The sequence below is a fragment of the Rhipicephalus microplus genome, chromosome 1 (assembly GCF_043290135.1).
Source record: "Rhipicephalus microplus isolate Deutch F79 chromosome 1, USDA_Rmic, whole genome shotgun sequence".
Classification (NCBI taxonomy): Eukaryota; Metazoa; Arthropoda; class Arachnida; order Ixodida; family Ixodidae; genus Rhipicephalus; species Rhipicephalus microplus.
Window position 1 is genome coordinate 77,503,893 of NC_134700.1, and position 26,434 is coordinate 77,530,326.

General features: G+C 45.8%; 1 protein-coding gene across 6 annotated transcripts in view; it reads right to left on the reverse strand.

The window, feature by feature from the left end:
- LOC119178673 (uncharacterized) overlaps positions 1–18,202 on the reverse strand; it is a 135,138-nt gene extending 116,936 nt beyond the window's left edge. For 3 of the 6 annotated variants that reach the window (XM_075869478.1, XM_075869475.1, XM_037429907.2), the window contains exons 1-2: positions 17,898–18,201; positions 696–851 (exon numbers count right to left, since the gene is read on the reverse strand). In XM_075869478.1, the coding sequence (XP_075725593.1) occupies positions 696–851; positions 17,898–18,031 (290 nt within the window). In that variant the 5' untranslated portion in view covers positions 18,032–18,201. Of the gene's footprint in view, positions 1–695; positions 852–6,308; positions 17,238–17,897 lie in introns of those variants that run through there. The other 3 variants (XM_075869487.1, XM_075869492.1, XM_075869483.1) reach the window with 3 other exon arrangements.
- Between the last annotated feature and the right edge of the window lie 8,232 nt (positions 18,203–26,434).

Sequence of the window (26,434 nt, forward strand, 5' to 3'; positions counted from 1 at the left end):
CATTCCACATAAACAATACATGTAAAATGACAGTGTTACCAAGTGACATTTGTGCACCAGTAATGTAGCCTGAAAAATGCTGCTAATAAGAGTAATTTTATAATGATGGCAAGAAGAGATGTTTTGACCGCTCATACTTCTAACGACATTAGAATGTCAAAAGACTGCTAAATAAAGTAAGGGCAATCGAGACCGAAAAGCTGAACCAAGAAAAATAAAATAACCTTAAATGTCCCATAAAGCAACACCATTAAGCCAAAAACATAAATAGCATTCTCTCCAACTATAGCATAGCATGTGCACATATGAAACAAAACTTGTATATAAACAAGAATAACACAAGCACCAGGACTTGGATTTATCAGTTACTTAAACAGTGACATTACTCACTGCTACTTTAAAATGCCGCACTGCCTGTCTCTGTACTTAGTTATCACTTCTACTTTTTATTTGCAGGAGTTAAAGCATGTAATGGATAAAATGTGGTCTATTAGGCAAAAAGATAGCAATAGCGAGAGGAAAGATGCAGAAGAGCACGTGAGGAAACTAGATGTGCAGAGATAGAGGGAACACGCAATGTGCACAATTCAGATGGCAGCAAAAAAACGTCTTGCAGCAGACTGATCCCGAATGTTTTTACCTATGCTTTTTGTACTTCCATTTTGCACAATATACAGTGCATTTAACTTTCATACCTGTCTGCAGTAGGAACTTCAGTGGGTCTTTGCACACTTGGAAACAGTGTTGGCACATAGGCAGGGCTTCTTGGATCGTTTGACTTCTCTCCATTTACAAAGTGATGGCTGCAGATCTTGCTGTGTTGGGTAGGCTGCCACAGAAAGCCGTCTGCACTACATGGACCAATATGCAAAATTTCCGTCATAACATGCACAAATTCACGCACATCACATTACTAGCATTTGTACTCTTATGTTGTGAGATGTACACTCAGACCTCATAATAACAAAGTTGCATCTCACACAAAAATACGTTCATTATAACCAAAAATTTGTCATAAAGGTGTATTCTCAGCATTATATCTATTAATACTAATCTTTATTCACTTTGTTATAACAGATATTTCGTTATATCTGGGTTTGTTATATCGAGGTTTAAGTGTGTGGCGACACACTGCGCACAAACCGGCACAGCCGGCGTGACTCAGTCACATGCTGCAACACGCGTCCGATAAAAAACAGTGACACGGCAGCGCCACCGAAGGTTTACGTCATCACCGGTAGATATCAACCCAAGCTGCCAAGCTCGGGAGACAATCATTATTTCTCTAGCGCAGCGTAGGCATGCTCACCGCGCTGCTGCTACCATGCTAATGAACAGTACTTATGTTTAGTGTTGAGATTTATCCTTCAATCAACGCGGCAGCCCACAAGTGCGTTAAGCTTAGGGACAAAGATTGCAGTCAGTGTGGCAACTCTGCTCAAAAAGTAGAAAGCCATAAGAACTTTTCAAACATGGCACAACTATTTCTGCAAAAAGCTAATAGCAATGGCATATGCAGCAGCTTGCAAGACCAGCATCGAAGATAGCCGCGAGAAAACAAAAGAACTGTTAAAAAAGAAAAGGCCTGTAAACTTCTAAAAAATTAAATAACTACATGATTTAACCCCATTATAAGCAAGCTGAGGCGAAGACCTCGTCTTACACAAAAAATCAATACTTACTAACAAAAAAAAAACACCAACTGGTCAACGCCCGCAATAGCTCACATAAAAACACACACACCCGAAAACATGCTCTGGGACAATAATTCAGCGAGTCGCATAAAGCCAACAAAAGCGCTGCACGAGAACAGTTTCAGCAATTTTAAAGGCCCCCTCCGGCGATCTTTCGAGGACAATAAATCTCAATAAAAATTTCTAGGTACGTTCCTTTGCACGTTTACATCATTTGTCCCCACTGAAAGATTGAGATACACAGATTCTTTAAAATTGAATTTTATAGATTGCCCCGACGCTCCCAACAGTCTTCCCACAATTATTAACAACATTGTGTGTGAGTGTGCCAACTTTTTTACGTCATAGCGAAAAAAGGGACGAAACCAAACAGCCACTGCATCATCCGCTACTCACAAGGAAGTTAGTGCACGTATTGCTTAGCCAACGTTTCGTTGGTACAGAGCATGAATTTAATTTTTTTGTTGGACCTGTGTGCAATGAGTGGCAAGTGGTGTTGCATTGAGATTGCACATGATTCACCATATAATTACCTAAACATTCAGGATACACTCGGAAGTAACAATTACCCTTCCTCTCGATAATGTAGAGTTTTAGCTAGCAGTGCTGAATCACTTGACAGAAACTGTGTCTATACCATAACGACTGAAGCGGGTCTTGGTGTGAACATTACAATAGTGTACTAAGCGAGCACATTACCATACGGAGACATTTCTTATAATGTCTACAGGCCGCACAATGACCAGGCCTGGTGCATTGTGCAAAAGGAGTACTTGGCTTGAATTAAATTCCTTCAGCTCTGCTAGTGCAATTTCAAACTGCGCTATTGCCAAACTTCCTGTAGAACTTTTCCTATAGCAATATCAAGAAGCTTTCGTTAGCCCACAAGCTAACAGTGGAATGCACAACCAGCAATCGCCATTCTTTTTTAATGACTTTACTTGGCCTCCACATGCATCCAAATCTCAGCTGTCATTTTCCGACGGCTGCGAGAAGCTTGAGCGCTTGAGCACATAGTACGTGGAATAAGACATGGTGCGGCTGTTACGATGAGAATACCTTTCCCTTGAGCGTCTCTTTGCCACTTTCGCAGCTTTCATACGCCGCGCTGGCGAGACCGGCACGCCTCGCACGGATTGCGGTATGCACAGTTTTTGCCATACAGCTTCATACAATATAACCTAGAAAGGAATCTGGCACTGCAATCGTGTACCCCTATGGGAATTACGGGAAGTACAGGCTTCAGATTGGATAGTGTTAGCTATCCAATCTAGTAATTTAGAGTAATCATTTAGTAATTACATTTAATAATTAATCAGTTAGTGATTAATTACATTTAGTAATTAATTACATTTAGTAATTAATCATTTATTCAATTTAGTAATTACAGGCCAACATCTATCTTAACTGTGTTTTCAAAGATTTTCGAAGACATAATTTACGTCCGATTAGTTACATTTTTTAATGTACGCAAGGTAATTACAATAAGTCAGTATGGCTTCCAAAAGAATAAAGCCACTGAACAAGCACTCTTGTATATCAAAGATAAAATAATAACTAATATTGAAGACAAAAACTATACGCTTGGTCTATTTTTAGATCTAAAGAAGGCATTTGATTCTATAGATCACAAAATTTTGTTATAGAAGTTAGAGAAGTACGGAATTAGGTGTGTTGCAAGTCGGTTGCTGAAAAGCTATTTAAATAATCGTCAACAGTTCGTACGTATGCGGGATGTTTCGTCTAGTTATCTAACGCTTGAACGAGGCGTCCCTCAGGGCTCTAAGCTAGGTCCCTTATTATTCATAATTTTTGTAGATGATATAGTTATTATACTTGATTCCCCAGAATTAATAATGTACGCCGACGACACCAATCTATTTTTTAAATCACGGGACCTGAATGAATTAGAATACAGTGTGAATCACTACCTTGTACCACTAGCTTGCTGGATGAATCGAAATAAATTGCAATTAAATGCTGAAAAAACAAAATACATTATATTCAGGGTGCGCAATACATCCATCGATAAGGAAATAACCATTACTTATGCAGGAATGAAACTGCAGAAAGTGACATACCAGAAGTTTCTTGGAGTGACGTTTAATGAAGAGTTAAGCTGGAACGCGCATATTAGCCAACTATGTGTAGACTTATCAAAAAGCATTGGTATTACGTACAGAATTTCTAAACTGATTCCCCTATGCCTGAAACAACAGCTATACAATTGCCTTTTTTATTCTAAGCTGTGCTATGGAGCTCTGGTGTGGGGAACAACTACCAAAACTAACTACAAGAAACTTGTACTTCTACAAAAATGGGTTCTCCGCATATACTGCAAACACCAAGGAAATTACGCAAACTTGAGGGCAGCACCTTTATTTCAAAGATATCATATGCTTCGTGCCGATCAAGTCTATTATATGAAAATATTGCAAATCATATACAGCAGAAAACTGTATGAGCCCAACGAAGGAGCTAGACAACACACTTATCCGATCCACCAAATCTTATGCTGTCCACAACAAACAAGAACAAATTATGGTAAACAAACTTTTACCCATCAAACAACTTGCATATTAAACAAATTAGAACCTAAGCTTAATTTTGACTGTACAGAAAAAACATTTAAGGTACAAGTTAAAGAAGTGCTAATGCAGGAAAACATACTTTTTGATGAATCCTAGAAAATACTGATGTTAGCAATGGTAGTAGTCGGGCGATGGAAATCTTGTACTGCATGTATTTTATTAACTATAGGATATAATGGTATGTATCACATGTCTTTAATGTTCTAGTCTGATTCCTTCCTGAGTGATTGTTATTTAAGTATGTTATGTAGTAAGTATGTTACAAGATTTGTATAATCAGTCAGATTTAATGTAACATGATATTTTTGTCAGCTATTCTTTTCTCTGTTGCTTCTTTTGTTCATGAAGGTCTGGATGCTGCGAAAGCTGTTTTTTATTTTTATTTTTTGATGTACGAACTGTGTACAAGGGTGTTGGGTCCTCTGTCAGGCTATATGCTTTTAGCCCCAACATCCTTTTGTTTCTTGTGCCTTGTACAAGAAAACAATAAAACGAATTTTGAAAATTGAAAATTGAAATTGAGAAAACTGTCTAAGGATCTTTTTCTACAGTTTCGTTCTTCGTGCAGTGTTGGTAGTGGCGTGTGGTGAAAAGCACTGAAGCAGCGCCTTCACTGTTCAAAAAGGCAGATGACTGCTAGGTCTCTTTAATTGCTGCGCCATTGGAGCTTTACAGGTTGTATTTGACAATTTAAACAAAGTGTCGTGCACTCACCGGTGTGCCGAGATAGAAGCGTCACACGCCATTGCAGGATATTGCATAGAAATTACGCCTTTTTGATAGTGTGTCTTGCCTAAACTCGTTTAAATTGACTGCAAAACGACAAAAAAGCTAAGTAGATGCACCGTCATGCTCCCCTGACTCAACTTCACAACAAAACGAGGGTTGCGTTGGGGGCCGGCCACGTAGACGAACACACCTGAGATTGCAACCGACAATACGAAAAGTGTTTCTGATTTAATATAGTACTGTTTTTTATATAAAAAGGTAATATATATTTTTGAAAAAAAAAAAAAACTAGCATGTTTGTTTTCATGTGCTGTAAAAATAATTCATAAAATCTTGATGCCAAGTCTGGAATGCAATGGCAGGGCATGGCATACCTTGGTAGGTGAATTTGCCCAGCTTTCACTTTTACCAACTGGTAAACTTTTATCAACTGGTCACGAAAACTCTTTGTAATGAAGTTTTCATACAAAAGAACGAAGCATGTTTCAATTAAATATACCTTTATAGCACTTTGTTTTACACTCGGCAAACAAGCGTCGCGAATCAGAAGAACGTGATCTATCCGAAGCAGATCCGAATAAAGCCTGTACGTTCCATAATTCTCATGAGGGTACAAACACCGCTGAAGGATTCCACGTAGACACTAGCGCCAGATTTTCCTCTTGGTATTATTGTATGAAACTCTATGGTTTTTGCCAACGTCGACATCACACACAAACATTACTCCGGTTGGGTTTCGGTACGTGTTGCACTTTTCTGCTTGTATAAAATTATCCTCAACTTTGCCGAGTACTTCTGCTATCAGACCCATGAAAGGAAAGTCTCAGCTGGGGACATAAAAGCACCATTACATTTACATGGTAAGGAAATCGCCGAATTGGCCCTTAACACAACATGATGAACTTACGCAACAGTGCACCTTGGCTCGAGCATCACAGTACATTTGTCTCGCGATATTCATAACCTAAGCGAAAAGGCCGCCCGCATCTTACCCACGAGGGGAATGCAAGTAAATTTGTCGCAGGTGGTGGGGTTATCATGTGAATGTTGCGGAATTGACCATTTGCGGAAAAGTGAGGGTTTTCTATCGTGTAAACAGGAAGGCTTCGCTCGTGCTTTTGGTTGAAAAACATCTTCGCCAACTAATATGCTTAAGGCAGTGTTTAGCAATTCAGATGCACCTGTTTTGTTGCTTTAGAGCCGGAAACGCGCACTCGTTATTGAAAGAACATGGTAAAAGAGGAAAACATTCCGTTTGCATTTGTATGAATGGTGTATAACAAGGATTTCTCACATTTCAGCCAGGGCAACAACCAAGTGAGGTGCTAGCTCAACTCCGCTACCTCTACTGCTCGCCAGGCTCATCGCACCTGCTCCTTCAATGCAAAACACTATGTTAGACACTTGCAGTTGACGCTTGAAACGTCTGTTGATGAACTAGGTTTGGTGAGGGCCACTTGCGCACTGTCTGTGAGGCGCGGTGTTTGCGTGAAAATGGCAGTGTTCGCCGTTACTACAGGTCACACCGTTAGAACGCGCTGCGAGTGTGTTACCGGGAGAGATATCTTTTTTATATATAGGTAGAGCATACTATATGTGTTTCTAGTACACAATAATAGAAGAGCCTCTAGTTAAAATTGCCGAAGTGTGAAAGGACAACGTAAATGAATACCTTTTGAAATACACAACATTCGATTTCTTCACGTAACGCGAGTTTCTCCTACTATACATAAACAAGCTATGGATGCAGCTGCCACTATTGTGATTATTAAATTACTTGTGCTTTTATCAATCATGGTTCAGCCAGATAAACGAGAGCGCGTCCTCGCGTATCAACAGAAGTATTGTGTGGTCTATTACAAACGCTGATATACGGGAGTTTTGTGTGCTGCCATGGTACGCTAAAGAGATACGAGAGCGTTAGTGTGGCCAGCGCTGGTTCGGCACCCACAGCGAGCCACGTGTGCCGCACTCTTCTTTTGCAATAAAGGCTCCTTTTCCACCAGCATTTCACATGCCATTGTCCAAACACCTCTTTTCATCACGTAGCGTCACGGACGAGAGGCTGTCAAAATTAGCGCTCATTTTTCGACTTAGCTGTGAGAAAAATCAGCGAAAACTCAAGAGAAGGACGATGAAGGCACAGCCAATCGCACACAGTCACCAGTAATTTTCGTAGGTTTTCTCACACAAAAACATGAACTATAAGGCCCAACTCTTGACGCTTCTATCTCGGTAAAATGATTCGCGCAGTGTGCTGGCATATTTGCCCTAACTACAAAAGCAAGGCCACTCAATTACCGTACACAAAAGTACGGCCGGCGGCCGGGCGGGCAGATGTTTCCCAACCAAAATAAAAACGCCTGTAGAGGGCGCGACTTGCGCCGTTACTGCACCGGCTGCAGCGCCACGGCGTCAGGTCGCAAGGTCGTGCAAGGTCGAGCAGGTCAGTTGGTGCAGGACCAGCGTGCAAGGAGAGAAGAGTTTTTTTTTCTATTTCTTTGTGTTTGTGAACACCATTATTATTTTTTCTCTCCTAATCAATAACTTGCGTTGCGAGTACTGTAGGTGTGGGATACGGGCAACGTTGCAGTGACGTTGACCACGTGAATGGGGTAGGCGGCTGTTTTGAAGAAGTCCGGGGCGCCCGGTTAGTTGTTAAACAGCTAGAGCTGAACACGAAGGGGACCTAGAGAGAGTCTACTAGCGAAATTGAACACAAGTGTGTGCGGTGTAGGCAGCAGCTTCTAACAGTTGTTGAGGTAGGAGAGTTAGCGGAGGCGGCTGGATAGTGGAAATAGGGTTGAACTTTTGGCTGTCGGGCACTCGGTCCGATTGTCGGGCGGACGATGGCTAAGGAGGTTAGGAAAACCATGGGTGAGAGTGAGCTGGTGCAGTGCGAAGAATGCAAGCGCTGGTGCTACTTGGACAAAACAAAATTCTCGAGTTTGGCCGACGCCCAGAAGGCGAGCTTCGTGCGCAGGCTGTGCGAGGCATTGAAAGTGGCCGTTCAGCGCATGGAGGCTAGCATCGAGGGGCTTCAGGGGGAGCTTAGGGCGGATCGGGAGCAGAGGATAAAACTCCAAAAACAGCTCGGAGCGTCGTGTGAGCGGGAGGAGACTACTGCCAGTCTAATAGAGCAAATGAAGGGCGACCTTCGAAAAGAACGAGAAGGGTGGACCGAGCTCGAGTAGCCGGTAAAGGAGCTAATGGCACTTTGCCCCGGCCCCGAGCAGTGCGAGACGGAAGGCGTGGGTAGCGGAGAAGGCGACAAGCGGGAACGAACAGGCGAGAAGAGAAGGCGGGGCCGCAGTGTCTGGCCACAGTACGGAGGCTTCGAGAACATACAGCTTGATAGCGCGGAAGTCTTCGAGCAGGGCAGAAACACAGGACAGATGGCAGAGAGAGAAACAGGTGAAGCAAACAGTGGCGCCATCACAAACACGAAGCCAGCGATCGGAGCGTAGAAGGGTCCTAGTGGTGCGGGACTCTAATACCCCTGTCACACGGGCACCCGCGAACGCCGTTTAGCTCCTTCATCCTTACGACAAGAGAGATGCGGTCCGTGTCACACGGCAACCCTTAAGCAAACGAAGGTAAACGGAGCATTTCGCAAAGGACGTTCGACGATCTCCCTTTGCAGTGAAACAAGGTACTCTCGTTAACAGTATTGGCAGGTCAGAAAAAAATTTCAAGCACTAAATTGCCGCAGTGACCACAATAAATACATTTTGGCTATATTAAACATTCTTTTGTTGCAGTACTCATTCATAACGTGTGTTTATTTGGCGTGGTGTGGATGGCATCGTCCATGCGTGTGATTCTTGTTGTCACCGTGTTTGCGTGTGCCCGCCAGAGAAATAACTGACAGCGCTGCATCATTGTCACCTGCTTCGACGACTGCAGGAATGGGTAATCGGACCAGACCTAATTCAAGGATAACTTGGGATGCGCTCACGAGGGAAGGAACACAAGAACTTCGGTACACGGGCTAGAAAACCAACTAGTTGTCGAGCACAGCACAGTTGTAAACAAACATAGCGTTAGGCACAAGGTGGCTAGCGTCGCTGCCAGCATTGCTACAATTAGTGAATGTGTTTCCACTTGAAAGAATTTCTAATACATTGTTGCATTCAGACGTACTTATTATTATGTTTTCGTAAAAACCGCATAACGAAGATTCACAAAAAGGCACCTAGAGATGAAATTGGGATACTTTTGTGAAACTGAAACAGTGCCGGCTGAGCCCCCTCGCGGCAACTATTGTAACCTTATCATCGCCGTGTGACAGTGATACAACTCTATCTCCGTCGAACTACATAGCGGAGCTTTACGTTGACGGAGTTTAACAGAGTTCGGTGGTGGCCGTGTGACACAGGTATAACGTGGCCAGGGTTAGGGATGGCATCTTCATGACAGTGATGGAAGATGGGAGAGTGAGGGTGGAGGCCCAGTCATGGTGGATGCACTGGCCAAAGCTCAGGAGGTTGTAGAGGACAGCATGGAGGGCGAAAATCTCGTCATTATTCATGCTGGGCTCAATGATGTGTTGAAGGGCAAGGATCAGAACCTTCAAAAACAGTTAGAGGATGGAATGTGTAAGCTCCGAGAAGCCTCTGGGAATGTGCATGTGACCGTATGCACAGTCCCAGAGGTCTAGGGGCAGTCTCGTGGAATTGAAAGGAGGATAGTGGAGGCCAACTGTGTGATCAAGGGTATGAGCCGGCAACTCAGATACAGCATAATAGAGGTGAACTAAGACGTGTACGAGCCCAGCGCTCGTCCCTTTGCACAGGATGGCATTCACTACAGTGGTGCAACGGGCAGGATGGTTGGTAATAGGATGGGTCGTCAAGCCACAGCTTTTTTAGGAAGACCCAGACACCTCAGGACAACAATGTAGCCAAAGACAGTTCTAAAAGGGCACAAATATTCAAGCCACACGGAGTCCGTGGTAGAAGAAATCGATGTAAGCACAAGGGCCGAGCTAAGTCAGGCATAAGCTATATTAACATGCAGGGTGGCAGGAATAGGTTAAAGTGGGTAGAGATAGAAGAGCAGTTGAGGCAGGAGGAGCTGATGGTGTATGGGGTTGTGAAGACACATCTTCAAGACATGGAGCAACTACCTTGCAATCTGGACTATGCATGGGAATATTGCAATAGAACAGAAGGCAGCAAAAAGGGAGGTGAAATTGCTGCATTCATACATAAACATATGTATTGGCTAAGAGACAAGCAGGGATGCATGGAACATTTACGGTTAAGAGGGAAAGTAGCTGGGCAAATGACACTACTTGGTTTGGTGTACTTGTGGACGGGAGCAAAGGCCAGAGAGGAAAACCAGGCAATGGTGGAGTGTATATCAAAGGACATTAAGGAATTAAGAGGAGAGTGCGAGATAATTATACTAGGAGATATGAATGCACACATAGAAGATATAGACTGGTATACTGACCCAACAGGCAAAATGATCATGGATATGTGTGAAAGGCATTATTTGATCATTTGCAACAGTACTGAGAAGTGTGAAAGGCAAATAACATGGGAGGCAGGAAGGCTGCAGTCGAGGATAGATTGTGCACTGATGTCACGTAGGATGTATGATAGGCTTAGGGGAATGAACATAGATGAATGTGGCTCCAGAAGTCTGGGTAGTGATCACAAACGTATCAAGCTAAGTTTTGGAAGAGCAGTGAAAGTGGGAAGGAGACAAGATGCGACTCTACAGGAAACATTTTATTCAGAAAGGCAAACAAAAATAGCTACTAAACAAATTGAGAAAGTAATCACTGAGGATAATAAAACAGTGTGGACATACACGAATCTAATTAGACTCTTTGAGCTAGAGCTTGCTAAGGCACGTGACAAGTCACCCCAAAAAAGAAGACACAAACCCAAGAGTTGGTGGGATGAGGAAGTTAAGAGAGCCATAGCAAAACGTCCGGAAGCCTCTAGGAAACACAGAAATGCTAAGAAGCGGGGTGAACCGACAGATGATGTTGAAAGAAAATGGGCAACCTTTCTAAGCCATAGAAGGGATGCATCCCTTCTGATCAATGAAAAGAATAGAAGAAAGGGGGCTCAGTGGCTGGCAGAAGTACATAAAAAGGATATAAAGGCAGCTGCAGAATTTCGGAACTATCTAAACTCCCTAAGAAATGAGGCAAGTCTAGAACAGAGGTTTATAACTACAGCTCAAGGCACTAGGCTAGAAGGGGGCAAAGCTATTGACTATATAAGAACAAGGGTGACAAAAATTTTCAATAAAGAAGTGCTTTATGCACCACAATAGACAAGGATGAATCAAGTGGCGTAATGGCTCCATTTTCACAACAAGAGTGGGAAAGGGCTGAGAAAAGGGTTCCTAGTAGTACATCAACATGCCCAGATGGCATTCCAATTATGCTGATAAAGACATTAGGTCCAAAGTCTAAGCAGGCTTTGAGAGAGTCAGTGAGCAAAATAATAATCGATGGAGAAGTTCCCGATCGATGGAAACTTAGCAAGATGAGCATGATCTATAAAAGAAAGGGGGACAAAGCTGACATAAACAACTACCGTCCTATTAGAGTGACATCAGTGGTCTACAGGCTGGCGAAGCAGATTATAAAGGAAAGACTGCAGGCATGGATAGAGGATGAGGGGGTGCTGGGGGAACTGCTGAATAGGTTTCGGAAACACAGGAGGTTGGAAGACAATCTGTTCTCACTGACGCAGTGCATCGAAATACCAGAAAGGAACTAAGGCCCCTGTGGCTAGCATTTTTGGATATCAAGGGAGCGTACGATAGCATGGTTCAAGAGGAATTGTGGGGAATACTGAACACACTAGGCATGGAAGATGTAGTCACTAATCTTTTAAAGGAGATCTATAAAGGTAACAAGGTAGTTATAAAGTGAGAAAAACAGGTATCCAAGCCTACAGAGGTAAAACGGGGACTTAGGCAGGGGTGTCCTGTCGCCCTATTATTCATGATGTACCTACAAGGACTAGAGGCCAAATTAGATGGAAGTGAACTGGGCTTCAACCTCTCTTTCGTCAAACAAGAAAAACTCATTGAACAAGCACTACCAGCATTGATGTACACAGATGATATAGTGCTAATGGCCGACAACAAGAAAGATTAGCAGAGATTGGTGGACATCTGCGGTAATGAGGGAGATAGGTTAGATTTTAGATTCAGTAAGGAAAAATTAGCAGCCATGATTTTTAATGACAATGACGGTAGTGAGCTCAGAATACAGGAGGTCACGCTAGAGATAACAGATAAATACAAATATCTCAGCATATGGATAAGCAATGGGACCGAGTATCTGAGGGAACACGAAATATATGCGACAACTAAAGGTAACAGAAATGCAGCGGTAAAGAAAAACAGGGCACTGCGGAATTACAATAGGTATGAAGTTGTGAGAGGAATATGGAAAGGGGTCATGGTTCCTGGTCTGACGTTCAACAATGCGGTCTTGTGCATGAGATGAGAAGTTCCAGCAAAATTAGAAATGAAGCAACGTGGAATAGATAGGCTTGCCTTAGGAGCTCACGGGAATACACCAAATCAGGGAGTACAAGGTGATATGGGATGGACATCAATTGAGGGCAAGGAATCTAGCAGCAAGATAAAATTTGGGAAGCGATTGAGAGAAATGGGGGAGGAGCGTTGGGCAAGGAAGGTATTCAGCTACTTGTACACGAAGAATGTCGATACGAAATGGAGGAAGCGAACCAGGAAATTGACGGGTAAATACCTAGAAAATAGCAGGAGGTCAAACCAAAAAGAACTATCAGTTAAGAACAAGGTGAAGGAAACGGAGACCGATATGTGGAGAATCGGTATGATTAAGAAGTTCGCACTAGAAATTTATCGAGCTTTTAAGCACGAAATTGACAGGGAAAGGATCTATGATAATACTCGGGGTAGTTCTCTACAGTTTGAGGCCAGGACGGGAGTATTGCGAACCAAGACATATCCGGCCAAATACTGTTAGGCAATTACATCTACTATGGACAACTCGCGGCACCTACCGTGATGTTGTGGAACTACGAGCGGTTGAGGAGAGTGGCCGCAAAGGGGACGTGGGGAGATGGTTGGCGAGCGCGAAGCGGTTCACGAGGTAGCAGTTATGTAATCTCCGAGTCGTTAATAAATCAGTTGTTTGTCGTTCAATCAGTCGTGTCATCGTATGCATCGACCCCTGACATGGCGACGAGGACTTAACAACGAACCTATGGCCGACGTAGAACAGAAGACGAAGCGCGAAGATAACACTGTACGTACCGAGGCTTAGCAACAGCAAGTGAGGTCAGCGACAACGACCAGTATGGAGACCGACCACACCGAAGTGAAAAACTCCACGCTGATCGCGGACGAAGCGGCTTTTGGCACGAACGAGCTGAAGCTTACGACGCCTCAAGATATTTTTGAAGACAGCATCTCTCCAACTCGTTTGACACGCACGGACACCATCGAAAACCGAACTACGCTGAACGAAAACGCAAACGGAACAACGAAGCTCGCGATGCTCAGCACTACGTTGCAAATGATGGCGCGACTTCTCGAAAGGCAGTTGGGAACACCGCCAGGCACATCGAATGACGCCACCAGTGCTCAGCTGCAAATAACTACGACACCAGATCTCACGGGAACGCTGGCGACCTATTCGGGAACTGAAGACAGAGAGCAATCGACTGCCCTGATCCAGACACACGCACAGAAGATGAAAAAGCAGCAGCTGTGCGACCTCGCCAAGCGAAAAGCTCACCACGAGGCATCAATAGGGTCGCCATCGCAGAGACGAGTAGGCGAAGGATAATACTACTACAGACCAGTGTAAATGACATCACATCACAAGCACTTTGGGACACAGGCTCTGCAGTAACACTCATCGACGAGCAGTTTGCACAAAAGCATAATTTCGAGGTTACTACTGACGTGGACTGTGTATTGGGTGGTCCATTTGGCAACTCGTGCAAGCCAACCGGTGTGACTCAAGCGAGGATCGCCATCGGTGATGCCTGTGCTACAGTAGAAGCTAAAGTGATCAAGAATCTTCCATACGAAGTCATGGTAGGCCTTGACTGGAGACAGGCCATTCCGTTTGACTATATTGAACGCTATGATAACGGAATTCACAGTATCGAGTTCACACAGAAACTGAAAAAGAATGTCGGTATATCAACCAGCAGTGACTCGGACACACAACCGTCTCTGTCAAACTTCGTGACAGAACTGTGCACGGACAACCTCATAAAGAGCGAAGGCATCAAATACTCCAAAGAAAAGTCCAGCCAACCAGAAGTCCACTCAACAGACGTCATCGAAGTGTGTGCAGCCATTGATGCGAACATAACTGTGACACGTGAAGTGCCCCAACTACTATCAGCGGAAGAAATTGCCCAGTTGATTCAATGTAAACCTGTTCTCGAAGATTTCAGAGAGTAAAACAAATATGTTGAAGGTGTCTCTGCGGAACAACATTAATGTCTTCACCCACCCTAACAATGACTTGGGTCTGTGCACACACGTCGAACATGCAATCGAGCTCACTGACCAAAAGCCCGTCAGGATGCAGCCCTACAGCACAAGCGATGCAAACAGGAGATTCATCCGGGAAGAAACACAAGAGTGCATCAGAAGAGGTATCATTCACCCTTCAAGGTCCGCCTACGCCTCCCCTGTAATCGTTGTCGACCAACCACATCATGAGACTACACCGAAACGATTGTGTGTGGACTATCGATTTTTGAACGCGAAGACGGTCAAGCGAGCCTACCCGATGCCAAAAGTCGACACACTCATTCGAAAAGTGGCCGGATCACGATATCTGTCAAAGCTGGATGTCAAGAAAGCCTTCTTGAACATACCACTACGCAAAGAAGACATTTCTAAAGCTGCTTTCGTGACAGAACATGGACACTTCGAACCACTATGAGTGCTTTTTGGCCTATGCACAGCACCCGCAAAAATGCAGAGCGTCATGAATGAAGGTCTTCAAGAACTCAGCGACAGTGGTCATGTGATCGTCTACATCGATGATGTGTGCATCTTCACTGACACTATTGAGCAACACATTGAAGTGCTTGACAAGGTACTGAAGGCTCTTCATGACTTAGGACTGCGTGTTGTATACAGCAAGTGTATGTTTGCAGAAAAGCAGATACCATTCCTTGGATTTCTCATATCACAAGAAGGAGTGACGATCGACCCTCATCGCATTGCAGCGATAAAGAACTACACGGCGCCGAAAACAAAAAGCGAAGTGAGATCATTCCTTGGACTCGCATCACATTACCGCAAGTACATAAAAGACTTCGCGAAAATTGCTCGACCACTGACACTTCTCACGAAAAAAGATGCCATCGTTCAGTGGACGCCTGAATGTCAAGGTGCCACGGACACGCTGAAGGAACGACTGACAAAGCCACCTATTTTGGCGACGTTCTACCCAAACCTGCCGACACAAGTACATGTCGACGCCTCCCACACAGCGCTCGGAGCAGTCCTTACACAGACACACGGCGACACCACACGGGTAGTGGATATGCAAGCAAAAAGGTCTCCGACAGCGACAGCCACAAGCATTCGACGGAACTTGAGGCAATCGCAGCTCACTGGGCCATAACCGAACCTTTCCACTGTTACCTGCAAGGACTAGAACATTTCGAGCTCATAACAGACAATTGAGCTGTTACGCAGGTTATGTCCAAAAAGAATCCCAACAGGCGATTTGCACTCATGGTCCTAGGCCTGTCCACATACCATTTCACTGTGCGTCACACATCTGGCAAGACAAATACCGTGGCAGACGCACTATCAAGAATGGTGAACGCAGTGTTTGTGCTGAGGGCAAATGATTCACGCCTGTGTGAAGTCCAGCGCAAAGATGCAGAACTGGTCACTATTATCAAAGACATCGAAGCTGCCACTGAAACGGGAAACCAAAGCAAAGCTGGCAAAAGCTACCAGATCGTTAATGGCATGCTTATGCACAGTATAACCCAGCATGGGAAGACAATACAAAGGGTTGTCGTGCCCAAATCGCTACAATCTACTCTAATGCACAGTCATCACGATCATGCTGGTCACGGAGACGCCCTGCGAACGAAGTCCAAGCTATCCAAACGTTACTACTGGCAGAATATGGACCAGGACTTTGCACAGTATGTGAGAGAGTGCCGGGTGTGTCAGCAGCATAACCACGCAACGGGTGTACAACCAGGAACTCTCAACCCAAGGGAGGTGCCACAAACACCCTTTCACACAGTGGCCATCGACCATGTGGGGCCAATCAACACAGCTGACAAGAACAAATATGTCATAACAGCTGTAGACGCAGCTACGAGGTTCATTGCCACACGGGCAGTGCCGAGCAAGTGTGCATCACATGTGATCCAACTCATTGAAGAAGATTTTGTCACTAAATTCGGAGTTCCAAGAACCATAATCAAGGACAACGACAGCGCGTTCACGTCGAAGACAACAAATGACTATCTACATCATAATCACACCGAACACACGCTCACAGTGCCGTACGCACCACGGACAAACGAACTTGTTGAGAGAGCCAACAGTCGAATTCTCCCACCTTGCGCAAGAATGTTAATGGAGACGTCGACCACTGGAGTGAATACCTTGCCAAAACCACCTTCGAAGTCAACGCACAGTTTCACGCTGGACTCAAGATTTCACCATTCGAATCGCTGTTGAATTACACACCTCGAAAAATAATTGACAACCAGCTGCAGGTAGACATCCACGAGGCCCAACAAGACATCGAGATGGTCCGGCAAGAAGCATTTGACAACATAACAGCCTAGCTAAATGGTATGAAAACCAAACACGACCGAAAGCATCCGCCAGCACCCTATGAAGTAGGTGATCAAGTCTGGTACGAGACATCATCCAAAGCCGGGAAGTTTGATCCTTGGTACGACGGACCATACACGATTACTGACTGCGACAAGGAAACTTTCACGATCACCAGAACGAAGAACAATCGCACAGAAACAAGGCTGGCCAGCGCAACGCAGTTAAAGTGCTTTCATGAGAAAACACAAGACACCACCCCACAACTGCACGATGACTCTGCGCAATCCACACAAGCACCGTTAGCTACTGATGACCGGCACAGACTGAGAAAACCACCGCATTGGCTTCAAGATTTCGTCACGGATTAATAATGCGAGGACGCATTACTTAGGGGTCCGGGTGTGTTAGGCAATTACATCCACTACGGACAACTGGCGGCACCTACCGTGATGTTGTGGAACTACGAGCGGTTGAGAGTGGCCGCAAAGGGGACGCGGGGAGATGGTTGGCGAGCGTGAAGCAGTTCACGAGGTATCAGTTATGTAATCTCTTTGAATCGTTAATAAATCATATCTACATACAGGGAGTGGCCAGCGAACGGTTGTGCCTTCAACGAGAGGTGGGATGCTGATGTGCGATCCAGTGCCTACATACAGGGGGTGGCCAGCGAACAATCGTGCAACGCGAGCAGTTTTTTTTTTTTTTTCTTCTTTCCTAGCAGGCGCCGCCTGCGTCGGCCTCGCAAGGCGAGGAAGCGGGGGGGGGGGGGGGGGGGCAGTTAGCACGAGACTACGGACGAGACGCAAGCATGCGGCACGAGACGCGAGCACGCGCAGTGGGGCCTGGGTGGGGCTGCCGCCGCCGAGGCCGGATTTGTGAGTAAATGCGACTATGAATGCTCCTCATTCTAAAAGGCACTCATCCCGCATGCAGCACTGAGGTCGAATCGAACGAACACACATAGGCAGCCTTCGTCCCTGGCCGTGTCGAGATGAACGAGCGCACCAAACAAACACCAATACGACAGAACAAAATGATGCGAGCAAAAACCAGGCACGGAGAAGGGGCTCGCCTTTCCCGACGAACAGCGGCGATCCACTGCTGCCGCCGTTCGCGAGGCCTGTCGGGGAATGAGTAGAACCATGTTGTAGGCGAGTTGTCGTAGGTATTTGGGCACCCCACTACACAGCAATTGATATTCGCCATATCTTAGAGTTTCAGCCATCACACACGTGCGGTGGAAAAAGTGCTGCGGCTTCGCGGGTGCTCCCGGAGCGGAGCGGAACACGAAAACGTCAAACTCCCCGTGAACACCGCAGCGACACACGGAACGATGGATAGTGTGCCATTTTCACCAATGGGAGAGCCATAGCCTCCTCTATAACTTTGTGCCTGAGCGGTCGGTCCCTCAGCGCCGTCCCCCGATTCTCTCGTTTTGCGCCTCGGCGCTCCGCCAGGAGCGCTCGCATCCCATAATATCTCCCATAATCGCCGGGGACTCAAATTTAAATCGATGCACAGAAGCCATCAAAGAGAGGGTAAGAGGTGACAAAAGGGTTGCAGTAGGGGCGTTCCCAGGACGCAAGCTGGAAGCAGTCATGAGGCAAGCGAGCGCAAAGCTCAAAACGACAGCTGATAGACGAAACCTAGTGATAATTTCAGGCGGTTTAAACGATGTCCTAAATGGAGATGCAGCAGGACTAGCAGCCACACTGGCGAAAGGCGTCGATGACATTCGCGCCACTTCTCCTAAGGTACAGGTAGTGATATGCACGATACCGGAGGTACCGGTGCGTGATAGCAACCTGCAAAGAGCGGTGGTCAACGCAAACCAAGAGATATGGCGGATGAGTCGAGAGAAAGGCTTTGAGGTGGTGGAAATAAACAGAGAGGTGCATAGGTGGGGGGGTTTTCAACGAGACAGAATTCACTTCGATGGGCGGCTAGGTCATGAGGTGGGTTGGCGACTTTCAGGACGCGCAGTAGCTTTTTGGGGGGGCAAGCGAGCCCTTCGGGGTGCAGGATAGCTAGTAACGAGGAAAACAACCAGGGAGACTCTTCGACAGGTGGTATGGACAGATACGATTCCAAAGTGGCCCCAATATTTAAGATAGGTAGAGTCCGGGGCATAAATAGACGTAGCCACGAGCGCCGAGCCAATTCAGACATAGGGTATATTAACATGCAGGGTGGTAGGAACAGGCTGAAGTGGGAAGAGATAGAAGAACAGCTAAGAGAAGAGAGGCCGATGGTATACGGTTTTGTAAAAACACATCTCAGGGACATGGAACAACCTCCGAACAATCCGGACTACGCGTGGGAATATTGTAATAGAACAGAAGGCAGCAGAAAGGGGGGCGGTATTGCGGCATTCATTCATAAAAGTATAGACTGGCAAAGGGTCAAGCAGGAGTGCAAGGAACATTTATGGCTAAAAGGGAAAGTGGCAGGTCAAATGACACTCCTTGGTTTCGTGTACTTGTGGACGGGAGCAAAGGCCAGAGAGGAAAACCAGACAATGGTAGAGTGTATATCAAAGGACATTCAGGAGTTAGGAAGAGAGTGCGAGATAATTATACTAGGAGACATGAATGCACACATAGAAGATATAGATGGGTATACCGACCCGACAGGCAAAATGATCATGGATATGTGTGAAAGGCTTGATTTGATCATTTGCAACAGTACCGAGAAGTGTGAAGGGCAAATAACATGGGAGGTAGGAAGGCTTCAGTAGACGATAGATTATGCACTGATGTCACATAGGATGTATGATAAGCTCACGGGAATGCACATAGATGAAGGTGGCTCCAGAAGTCTGGGTAGCGACCACAAACGTATCAAGCTAAGTTTTGGAAGAGGACTGAAAGTGGGAAGGAGACAAGATGAGCAACAACAGGAAAATTTTTATCCAGAAAGGCAAATTGAAATAGCCACTAAACAAATTGAGAAAGTAATCACGGAGGATAATAAGACAGTGTGGACATACACGAATCTAATTAGACTCTTTGAGCTAGAGCTTGCTAAGACGCGTGACAAGTCACCCTGGAAAAGAAGACACAAACCCAAAAGTTGGTGGGATGAGGAAGTTAAGAGAGCCATAGCAAAACGTCAGGAAGCCTCTAGGGAACACAGACATGCTAAGCAGCGGGGTGAACCGACAGATGATGTTGAAAGAAAATGGGCAACCTTTCTAAGCTGTAGAAGGGATGCATCCCTTCTGATCAATGAAAAGATTAGAAGGAAGGGAGCTCAGTGGCTGGCAGAAGTACATAAAAAAGATAGAAAGGCAGCTGCGAAATTTCGGAACCATCTAAACTCCCTAAGAAATGAGACGAGCCTAGAGCAGAGATTTATAACTTTATAACTACAGCCCAAGGTGCTAGGCTAGAAGGGGACGAAGCTATTGAATATATAAGAACAAAAGTGACAGAAAAATTCCAACAAAGAAGTACTTTATGCACCACAATAGACAAGGACGAATCAAGGGGTGCAATGGCTCCATTTTCACAACAAGAGTGGGAAAGGGCTGAGAAAAGGGTTCCTAGTAGTACATCAACAGGCCCAGATGGCATTCCAATTAGGCTGATAAAGACTTTAGGTCCGAAGTCTAAGCAGGCTTTGAGAGAGGCAGTGAGCACAATAATAATCAATGGTTAAGTTCCCGATGGATGGAAACTTAGCAGGATGAGCATGATCTACAAAGGAAAGGGGAACAAAGCTGACATAAACAACTACCGTCCTATAACAGTGACATCAGTGGTTTACAGGCTGGCGATGCAGATTATAAAGGAAAGACTGCAGGCGTGGATAGAGGATGAAGGGGTGCTGGGGGAACTGCAGAATGGGTTTCGGAAACACAGGAGGTTGGAAGACAATCTGTTCTCACTGACGCAGTGCATCGAAATAGCAGAAAAGGAACACAGGCCCCTGTGGCTAGCATTTTTGGATATCAAGGGAGCGTACGATAGCGTGGTTCAAGAGGAATTGTGGGGAATACTGGACACACTAGGCGTGGAACATGTAGTCACTAATCTTTTAAAGGGTATCTATAAAGGTAACAAGGTAGTTATAAAGTGGGAAAAACAGGTATGCAAGCCTGCAGAGGTAAAACGGGGGCTTAGGCAGGGGTGCCCCCTGTCACCCTTATTATTCATGATGTACCTACAAGGATTAGAGGCAAAATTAGAGGGAAGTGGACTGGGCTTCAACCTCTCTTTAGTCAAACTAGGAAAACTTATTGATCAGGTACTACCAGCATTAATGTACGCAGATGATATAGTGCTAATGGCCAACAACAAGGAAGATTTGCAGAGATTGATGGACATCTGCGGTAATGAGGGAGATAGGTTAGATTTTAGATTCAGTAAGGAAAAATCAGCAGTCATGATTTTCAATGACAACGAAGGTAGTGAGCTTAGAATACAGGAGGTCACGCTAGAGATAACAGATAAATACAAATATCTGGGCGTATGGATAAGCAATCTGACCGAGTATCTGAGGGAACACGAAATATACCCGACGACTAAAGGTAAGAGGAATGCAGCAGTCATGAAAAATAGGGCACTGTGGAATTACAATAGGTATGATGTTGTGCGAGGAATATGGAAAGGGGTCATGGTTCCTGGGCTGACGTTTGGCAATGCGGTCTTGTGCATGAGATCAGAAGTTCAAGCAAGATTAGAAATTAAGCAACGTGGAATAGGTAGGCTTGCTTTAGGAGCTCACGGGAATACACCAAATCAGGGAGTACAAGGTGATATGGTATGGACATCATTTGAGGGCAGGGAAGCTAGCAGCAAGATAAAATTTGAGAAGCGATTGAGAGAAATGGGGGAAGAGCGTTGGGCTAGGAAGGTTTTCAGCTACTTGTACATGAAGAATGTCGATACAAAATGGAGAAAGCGAACCAGGAAGTTGACTGGTAAATACTTAGAAAACGGCAGGTGGCCAAACCAAAAAGAACTATCGGTTAAGAAGAAAGTGAAGGAAACGGAGACAGACATGTGGAGAATGGGCATGATAAAGAAGTCCGCACTAGAGATCTATCGAACGTTTAAGCAGGAAATTGCCAAGGAAAGGATCTATGATAATACTCGGGGTAGTTCTCTACTGTTTGAGGCCAGAACGGGAGTACTGCGAACCAAGGCATATCGGGCCAAATACGAAGGGCTAGACACAGTATGCAGTGCGTGTGGAGAGGAAGAAGAAACTGCCGAACACTTGATAATGTTCTGTAAAGGGCTTCACCCTATAGTTCAGGATGATGGCGCAGAGTTTTTCAAAGCACTGGGGTTTAGGGACCGGGAGGGCAAAATAAACTTTAAGCGGGTAGACTTAACTAGAAGGAGGTTATCTGATTGGTGGCTAAAGTCAAGGCACGAGTGAAAATTAAACTCTTCACTGCAAAGTACGAATCCTCAAACTCTTTTTTCAAGGAAAAAAATGTAGTTTTTGGTTTATTAGGTATTACGGCTTGGTGGCGCTAGCCACCACCCGATCTAAAGGGTACAGCCATATCCATTCATCCATCCAGCTATCGAACTTTTAAGCAGGAAATTGCCAAGGAAAGGATCTATGATAAGACACGGGGTAGTTCTCTACTGTTTGAGGCCAGGACGGGAGTACTGCGAACCAAGACATATCGGGCCAAATACGAAGGGGTAGACACAGTTTGCAGTGCGTGTGGAGAGGAAGAAGAAACTGCCGAACACTTGATAATGTTCTGTAAAGGGCTTCACCCTATAGTTCAGGATGATGGCGCAGAGTTTTTCAAAGCACTGGGGTTTAGGGACCGGGAGGACAAAATAAACTTTAAGCGGGTAGACTTAACCAGAAGGAGGTTTTCTGATTGGTGGCTAAAGTCAAGACACGAGTGAAAATAAACTCTTCACTGCAAAGTACGAATCCTCAAACTCACTTTTTAAGGAAAAAAAAATAAATATAGTTTTTGGTTCATTAGGTGTTACGGCTTGGTGGCGCTAGCCACCGCCCGATCTAAAGGGTACAGCCATATCCATCCATCCATCTATCCAGCTCGCGCCGCGCTTGCTGCAGCAGCAGGCACACACCGCTACGCCGCGGTTTTCCCGTCGCGCGCAAATTTGGTTTGCCGTGCTCGATGTAAAACTCTGCTTGCCCCATTGTGTTTTCTGCTTGCCCTTGATCTTTTTTCTGGCACAATAGTCTACCCCAAGAGCTTCGTTAACTGCAGCGCTCGCTGAGACAACCGTGACTGTATCAAGTGCGATTCGGGTAAGTTCTTTGTTAAAAGTGTTACATCGTTAAGAAATCCGCTTGCTGCAAGGAATCGTGCCTAAACGCTGTATTTTTGTTATCTGCAGCACTACCGTAAAAAGAAAGGCGACTGCCCATACATGGTCGGAAGTTTGGCTGCGCCCCGAACGCTCCACAATGCCGTACTGCTGCGTACCACGCTGCAAATCATGGAGTGGCCGGAAAGAAACCGGAGTATTTTTTCACGAAATTCCGAGCGACCAAGAACTTCGCGAAAAGTGGCTTAAGGTAATCTCGAGAGACAACTGGACCCCGAACAGCACATCTTGCTATTCTACCGTTTGCAGCCGGCACTTCGTCCCGTCCGACTTTAAAGAAAGGTGCACGACGCGAAGACTGAAGAAAGGCTCTGTGCCCAGCGTCTTCTACGAGTACCCGTCGTATTTGCAACCTTGCAAACAAACCGGCAGAAGCGATGCGGTCCTCAGGAAGCGTGCTGCGGCTGTATTAACTGACGAACCAGCAAGAAAAAAAAAGAGCAGTCGGTGGTGGTGCACCACATGTGTTTACGGACTTACGACATGACCGGTCGTGCACTTCGGACGCCCAACTTGTTGAAGAAGTGCCCAACTCCAGCAGCAGGACTGACCAAAGCTTCGTACCGAGAACGGTGCAGGTGGATAGAGCAGTGCAAGTAGCCTCACGCATTTCGTTGCCAACCATCGAAAGACGGAAGTGGAAGCGTAAGGAACGCGAAATGAGGCCGCAGGTTGAAAGGCTCAAAGGAACTGTTGAAGAATATAAAAGGGAGCTTCAGAAACTTAAAGAAGACTGCTATGTCCCAGCGTTTTTGCAGGTTGTCGAGCAGGCAAGTGAAAATGAGTTGGCTGCCTCAATACTGCTGGAGCAGCTCAAAAATTTTCAGAAGGTGAAATCGACGTGGTCCGAAGTTACAGTCCGCCACGCAGTGATCCTTCGTAACCTCTCAGCGAGGGCATACGAACACTTAAGGAGCTCAGGGCTACTCCGCCTACCCTGTCGAAGCACGCTGGAGCACTTCCTCGGTTCGTCACGCAATGAAGTAGGCGTCACAGACTTGATTGAGCAGAGGCTGTCAGCTGAGCTCGCTTCACACACGAGTGTTCAGTCACAGACGTGCTCACTCATTGTAGACGAAATGAGGGTCAAGCAGCGCTTACTCTATCTCAAGCAGAGAGGTGCCTTCGTTGGCGAAGTAGACTACGGCGACTGCTTGCCGCAGAAGCAACCGGGCAAGCCAGAAGAGCCAGTTCTTGCAAACTCGTTGCTTTGCTTCATTTTAAGTGGCTTGTCAACGAGATATAAGATTCCCGTAGCCTATTTTTTTTTACTAGAAATTGCACCGGTGAAAACCTTCACCAGATCATGATGAACGTACTCAAAGAAGTTGAGAGTATAGGCTTTAGAATCGTGCGGATCGTTACCGACAACCATCGGATTAACGTGAAGGCGTTCCAACTGCTATGTGGGGGTAACCTCAAGCACTGCATACCACATCCGACAAATCAAGATGGCAAACTTTTTCTCGCTTTTGATCAGTGCCATTTGATTAAAAACGTACGGTCACAGTTTCTGTCACGCGATATCGGAAAGGATGGCGAAATAACCGCCCAGTACCTGAAAGACCTCTACAAAATGCCACAGCGCAGTATTGTCAAGCCAGGGCGGTTCTTGACAAGAAAGCACGTACATCCGACTAGCATGGAAAAAATGAATGTCAGGAGGGCAGTGCAAGTCGTTTCGCCACCTGTGACCGCGGCCCTGAAGCTCTTGAAAGAGCAGGCAGGTCATACATGTGACGCAAGCTTCGCCCACGTTGGTCCAACCGTCGTATTCATGAACACCATGTACCGGTGGTTCACCCTCATGGATGTAAGCAACTGAACCCAGCATGTCCACCAGAACAACCCGGACTGCAAGCAGTACGAATCCGAAGACGACGAACGGCTAGGTTGGCTTGAAACATCATTTCTTGACTACCTGGCCGAAATCAAGTGGCAGAGCCCGGCTAAGAATTTTCTGACGAAGGAAACGTACGAGGGCTTGCTGATAACAACCACCTCAAACGTGAAGTGCGTTCGGTACCTTCTCACGGCCACACGCTTCCGTTTCGTTCTGACTAGGAAGATGTCCTCTGACCCAATAGAGGCCTTCTTTGGGTGGTTGAGGAAATCTGCAGGCTCGAACGACCAGACAGACGTGAGGGCAGTTTTGTCTGGGATTGAGAAAGCACTGAAGACTGGCATAACCTGCACGTCCAGCAGCAGCAACGTCATTACTGCAGACAGCAGCAGCTGCTCCTCATCAGCACTCCTACAGCGATCGGCAAGAGCAGCGCAGAATGACGGTGAAGCATTTCCAGCAGAAACAACCACGACCCTCGAGGAGAGGGGGAAGACGTTGCTCCCAACGCCAGATGTTGCTGCACTAGCAATGGTTGGTGGCTATATTGCAAGAACAGTCCACGAAACCATTTCCTGTGATGAATGCTTCACTCTGGTGACTAAACAAAACACCTCTGCGCCATCGGATGCCTTAATTAAGCACCAGGACAGAGGTGGACTCCTCTATCCGTCAACTGAGCTCGTAATGGTTCTCAATTCTCTAACGAATTACGCGGAAGTTTTCCTCGCAAGAGCGAGAAAGATGAACCAGCCACTGAAGGCTGCCGTTGACAACGCCACGGAAATACTACAGAAACGTGACAAACTCAAGTGCTCGACCCCGGGACACCGTGAAAAACTTTTGGAGGTTCTGCTCGTGAAGTTTCTCCGCCCACTTTTTCTGAAATTCACGACGAGTGTGACTGACAAACACGACTTGGCGAAAGATTTTCATGTCAAACCATTGTCTCGAAAAGTGCTCAAGCTTTGAGCGCGAAATCAAATAAAAAAGCTCGCATTGCATTCTGCATACAGTGCTTGTGTTAAAAATTTTATGTGTGCGCACTTCTTAACGTATATGCATAATCCAATGCAATGTAGACGGTTTCTAGACCGTCATAAACACAAGCGTGCATAGGCCGCGTCGTCTGCTGTTATTATGGGATTTGTGCGGCTTCTGGCGGCAAGCGCCAAAACTATGAGAGACGGATGGCGCGTATGTATTTAGCGCTAATGCGCGGGCACAAAAGTTCTATAGGAGGCTATGGGAGAGCAATGGTAGCATTTGTGATGGATGGATGGATGGATGGATGGATGGATGGATGGATGGATGGATGGATGGATGGATGAATGGATGGATGGATGGATGGATGGATGGATGGATGGATGGATGGATGGATGGATGGATGGATGGATGGATGGATGGATGGATGGATGGATGGATGAATGG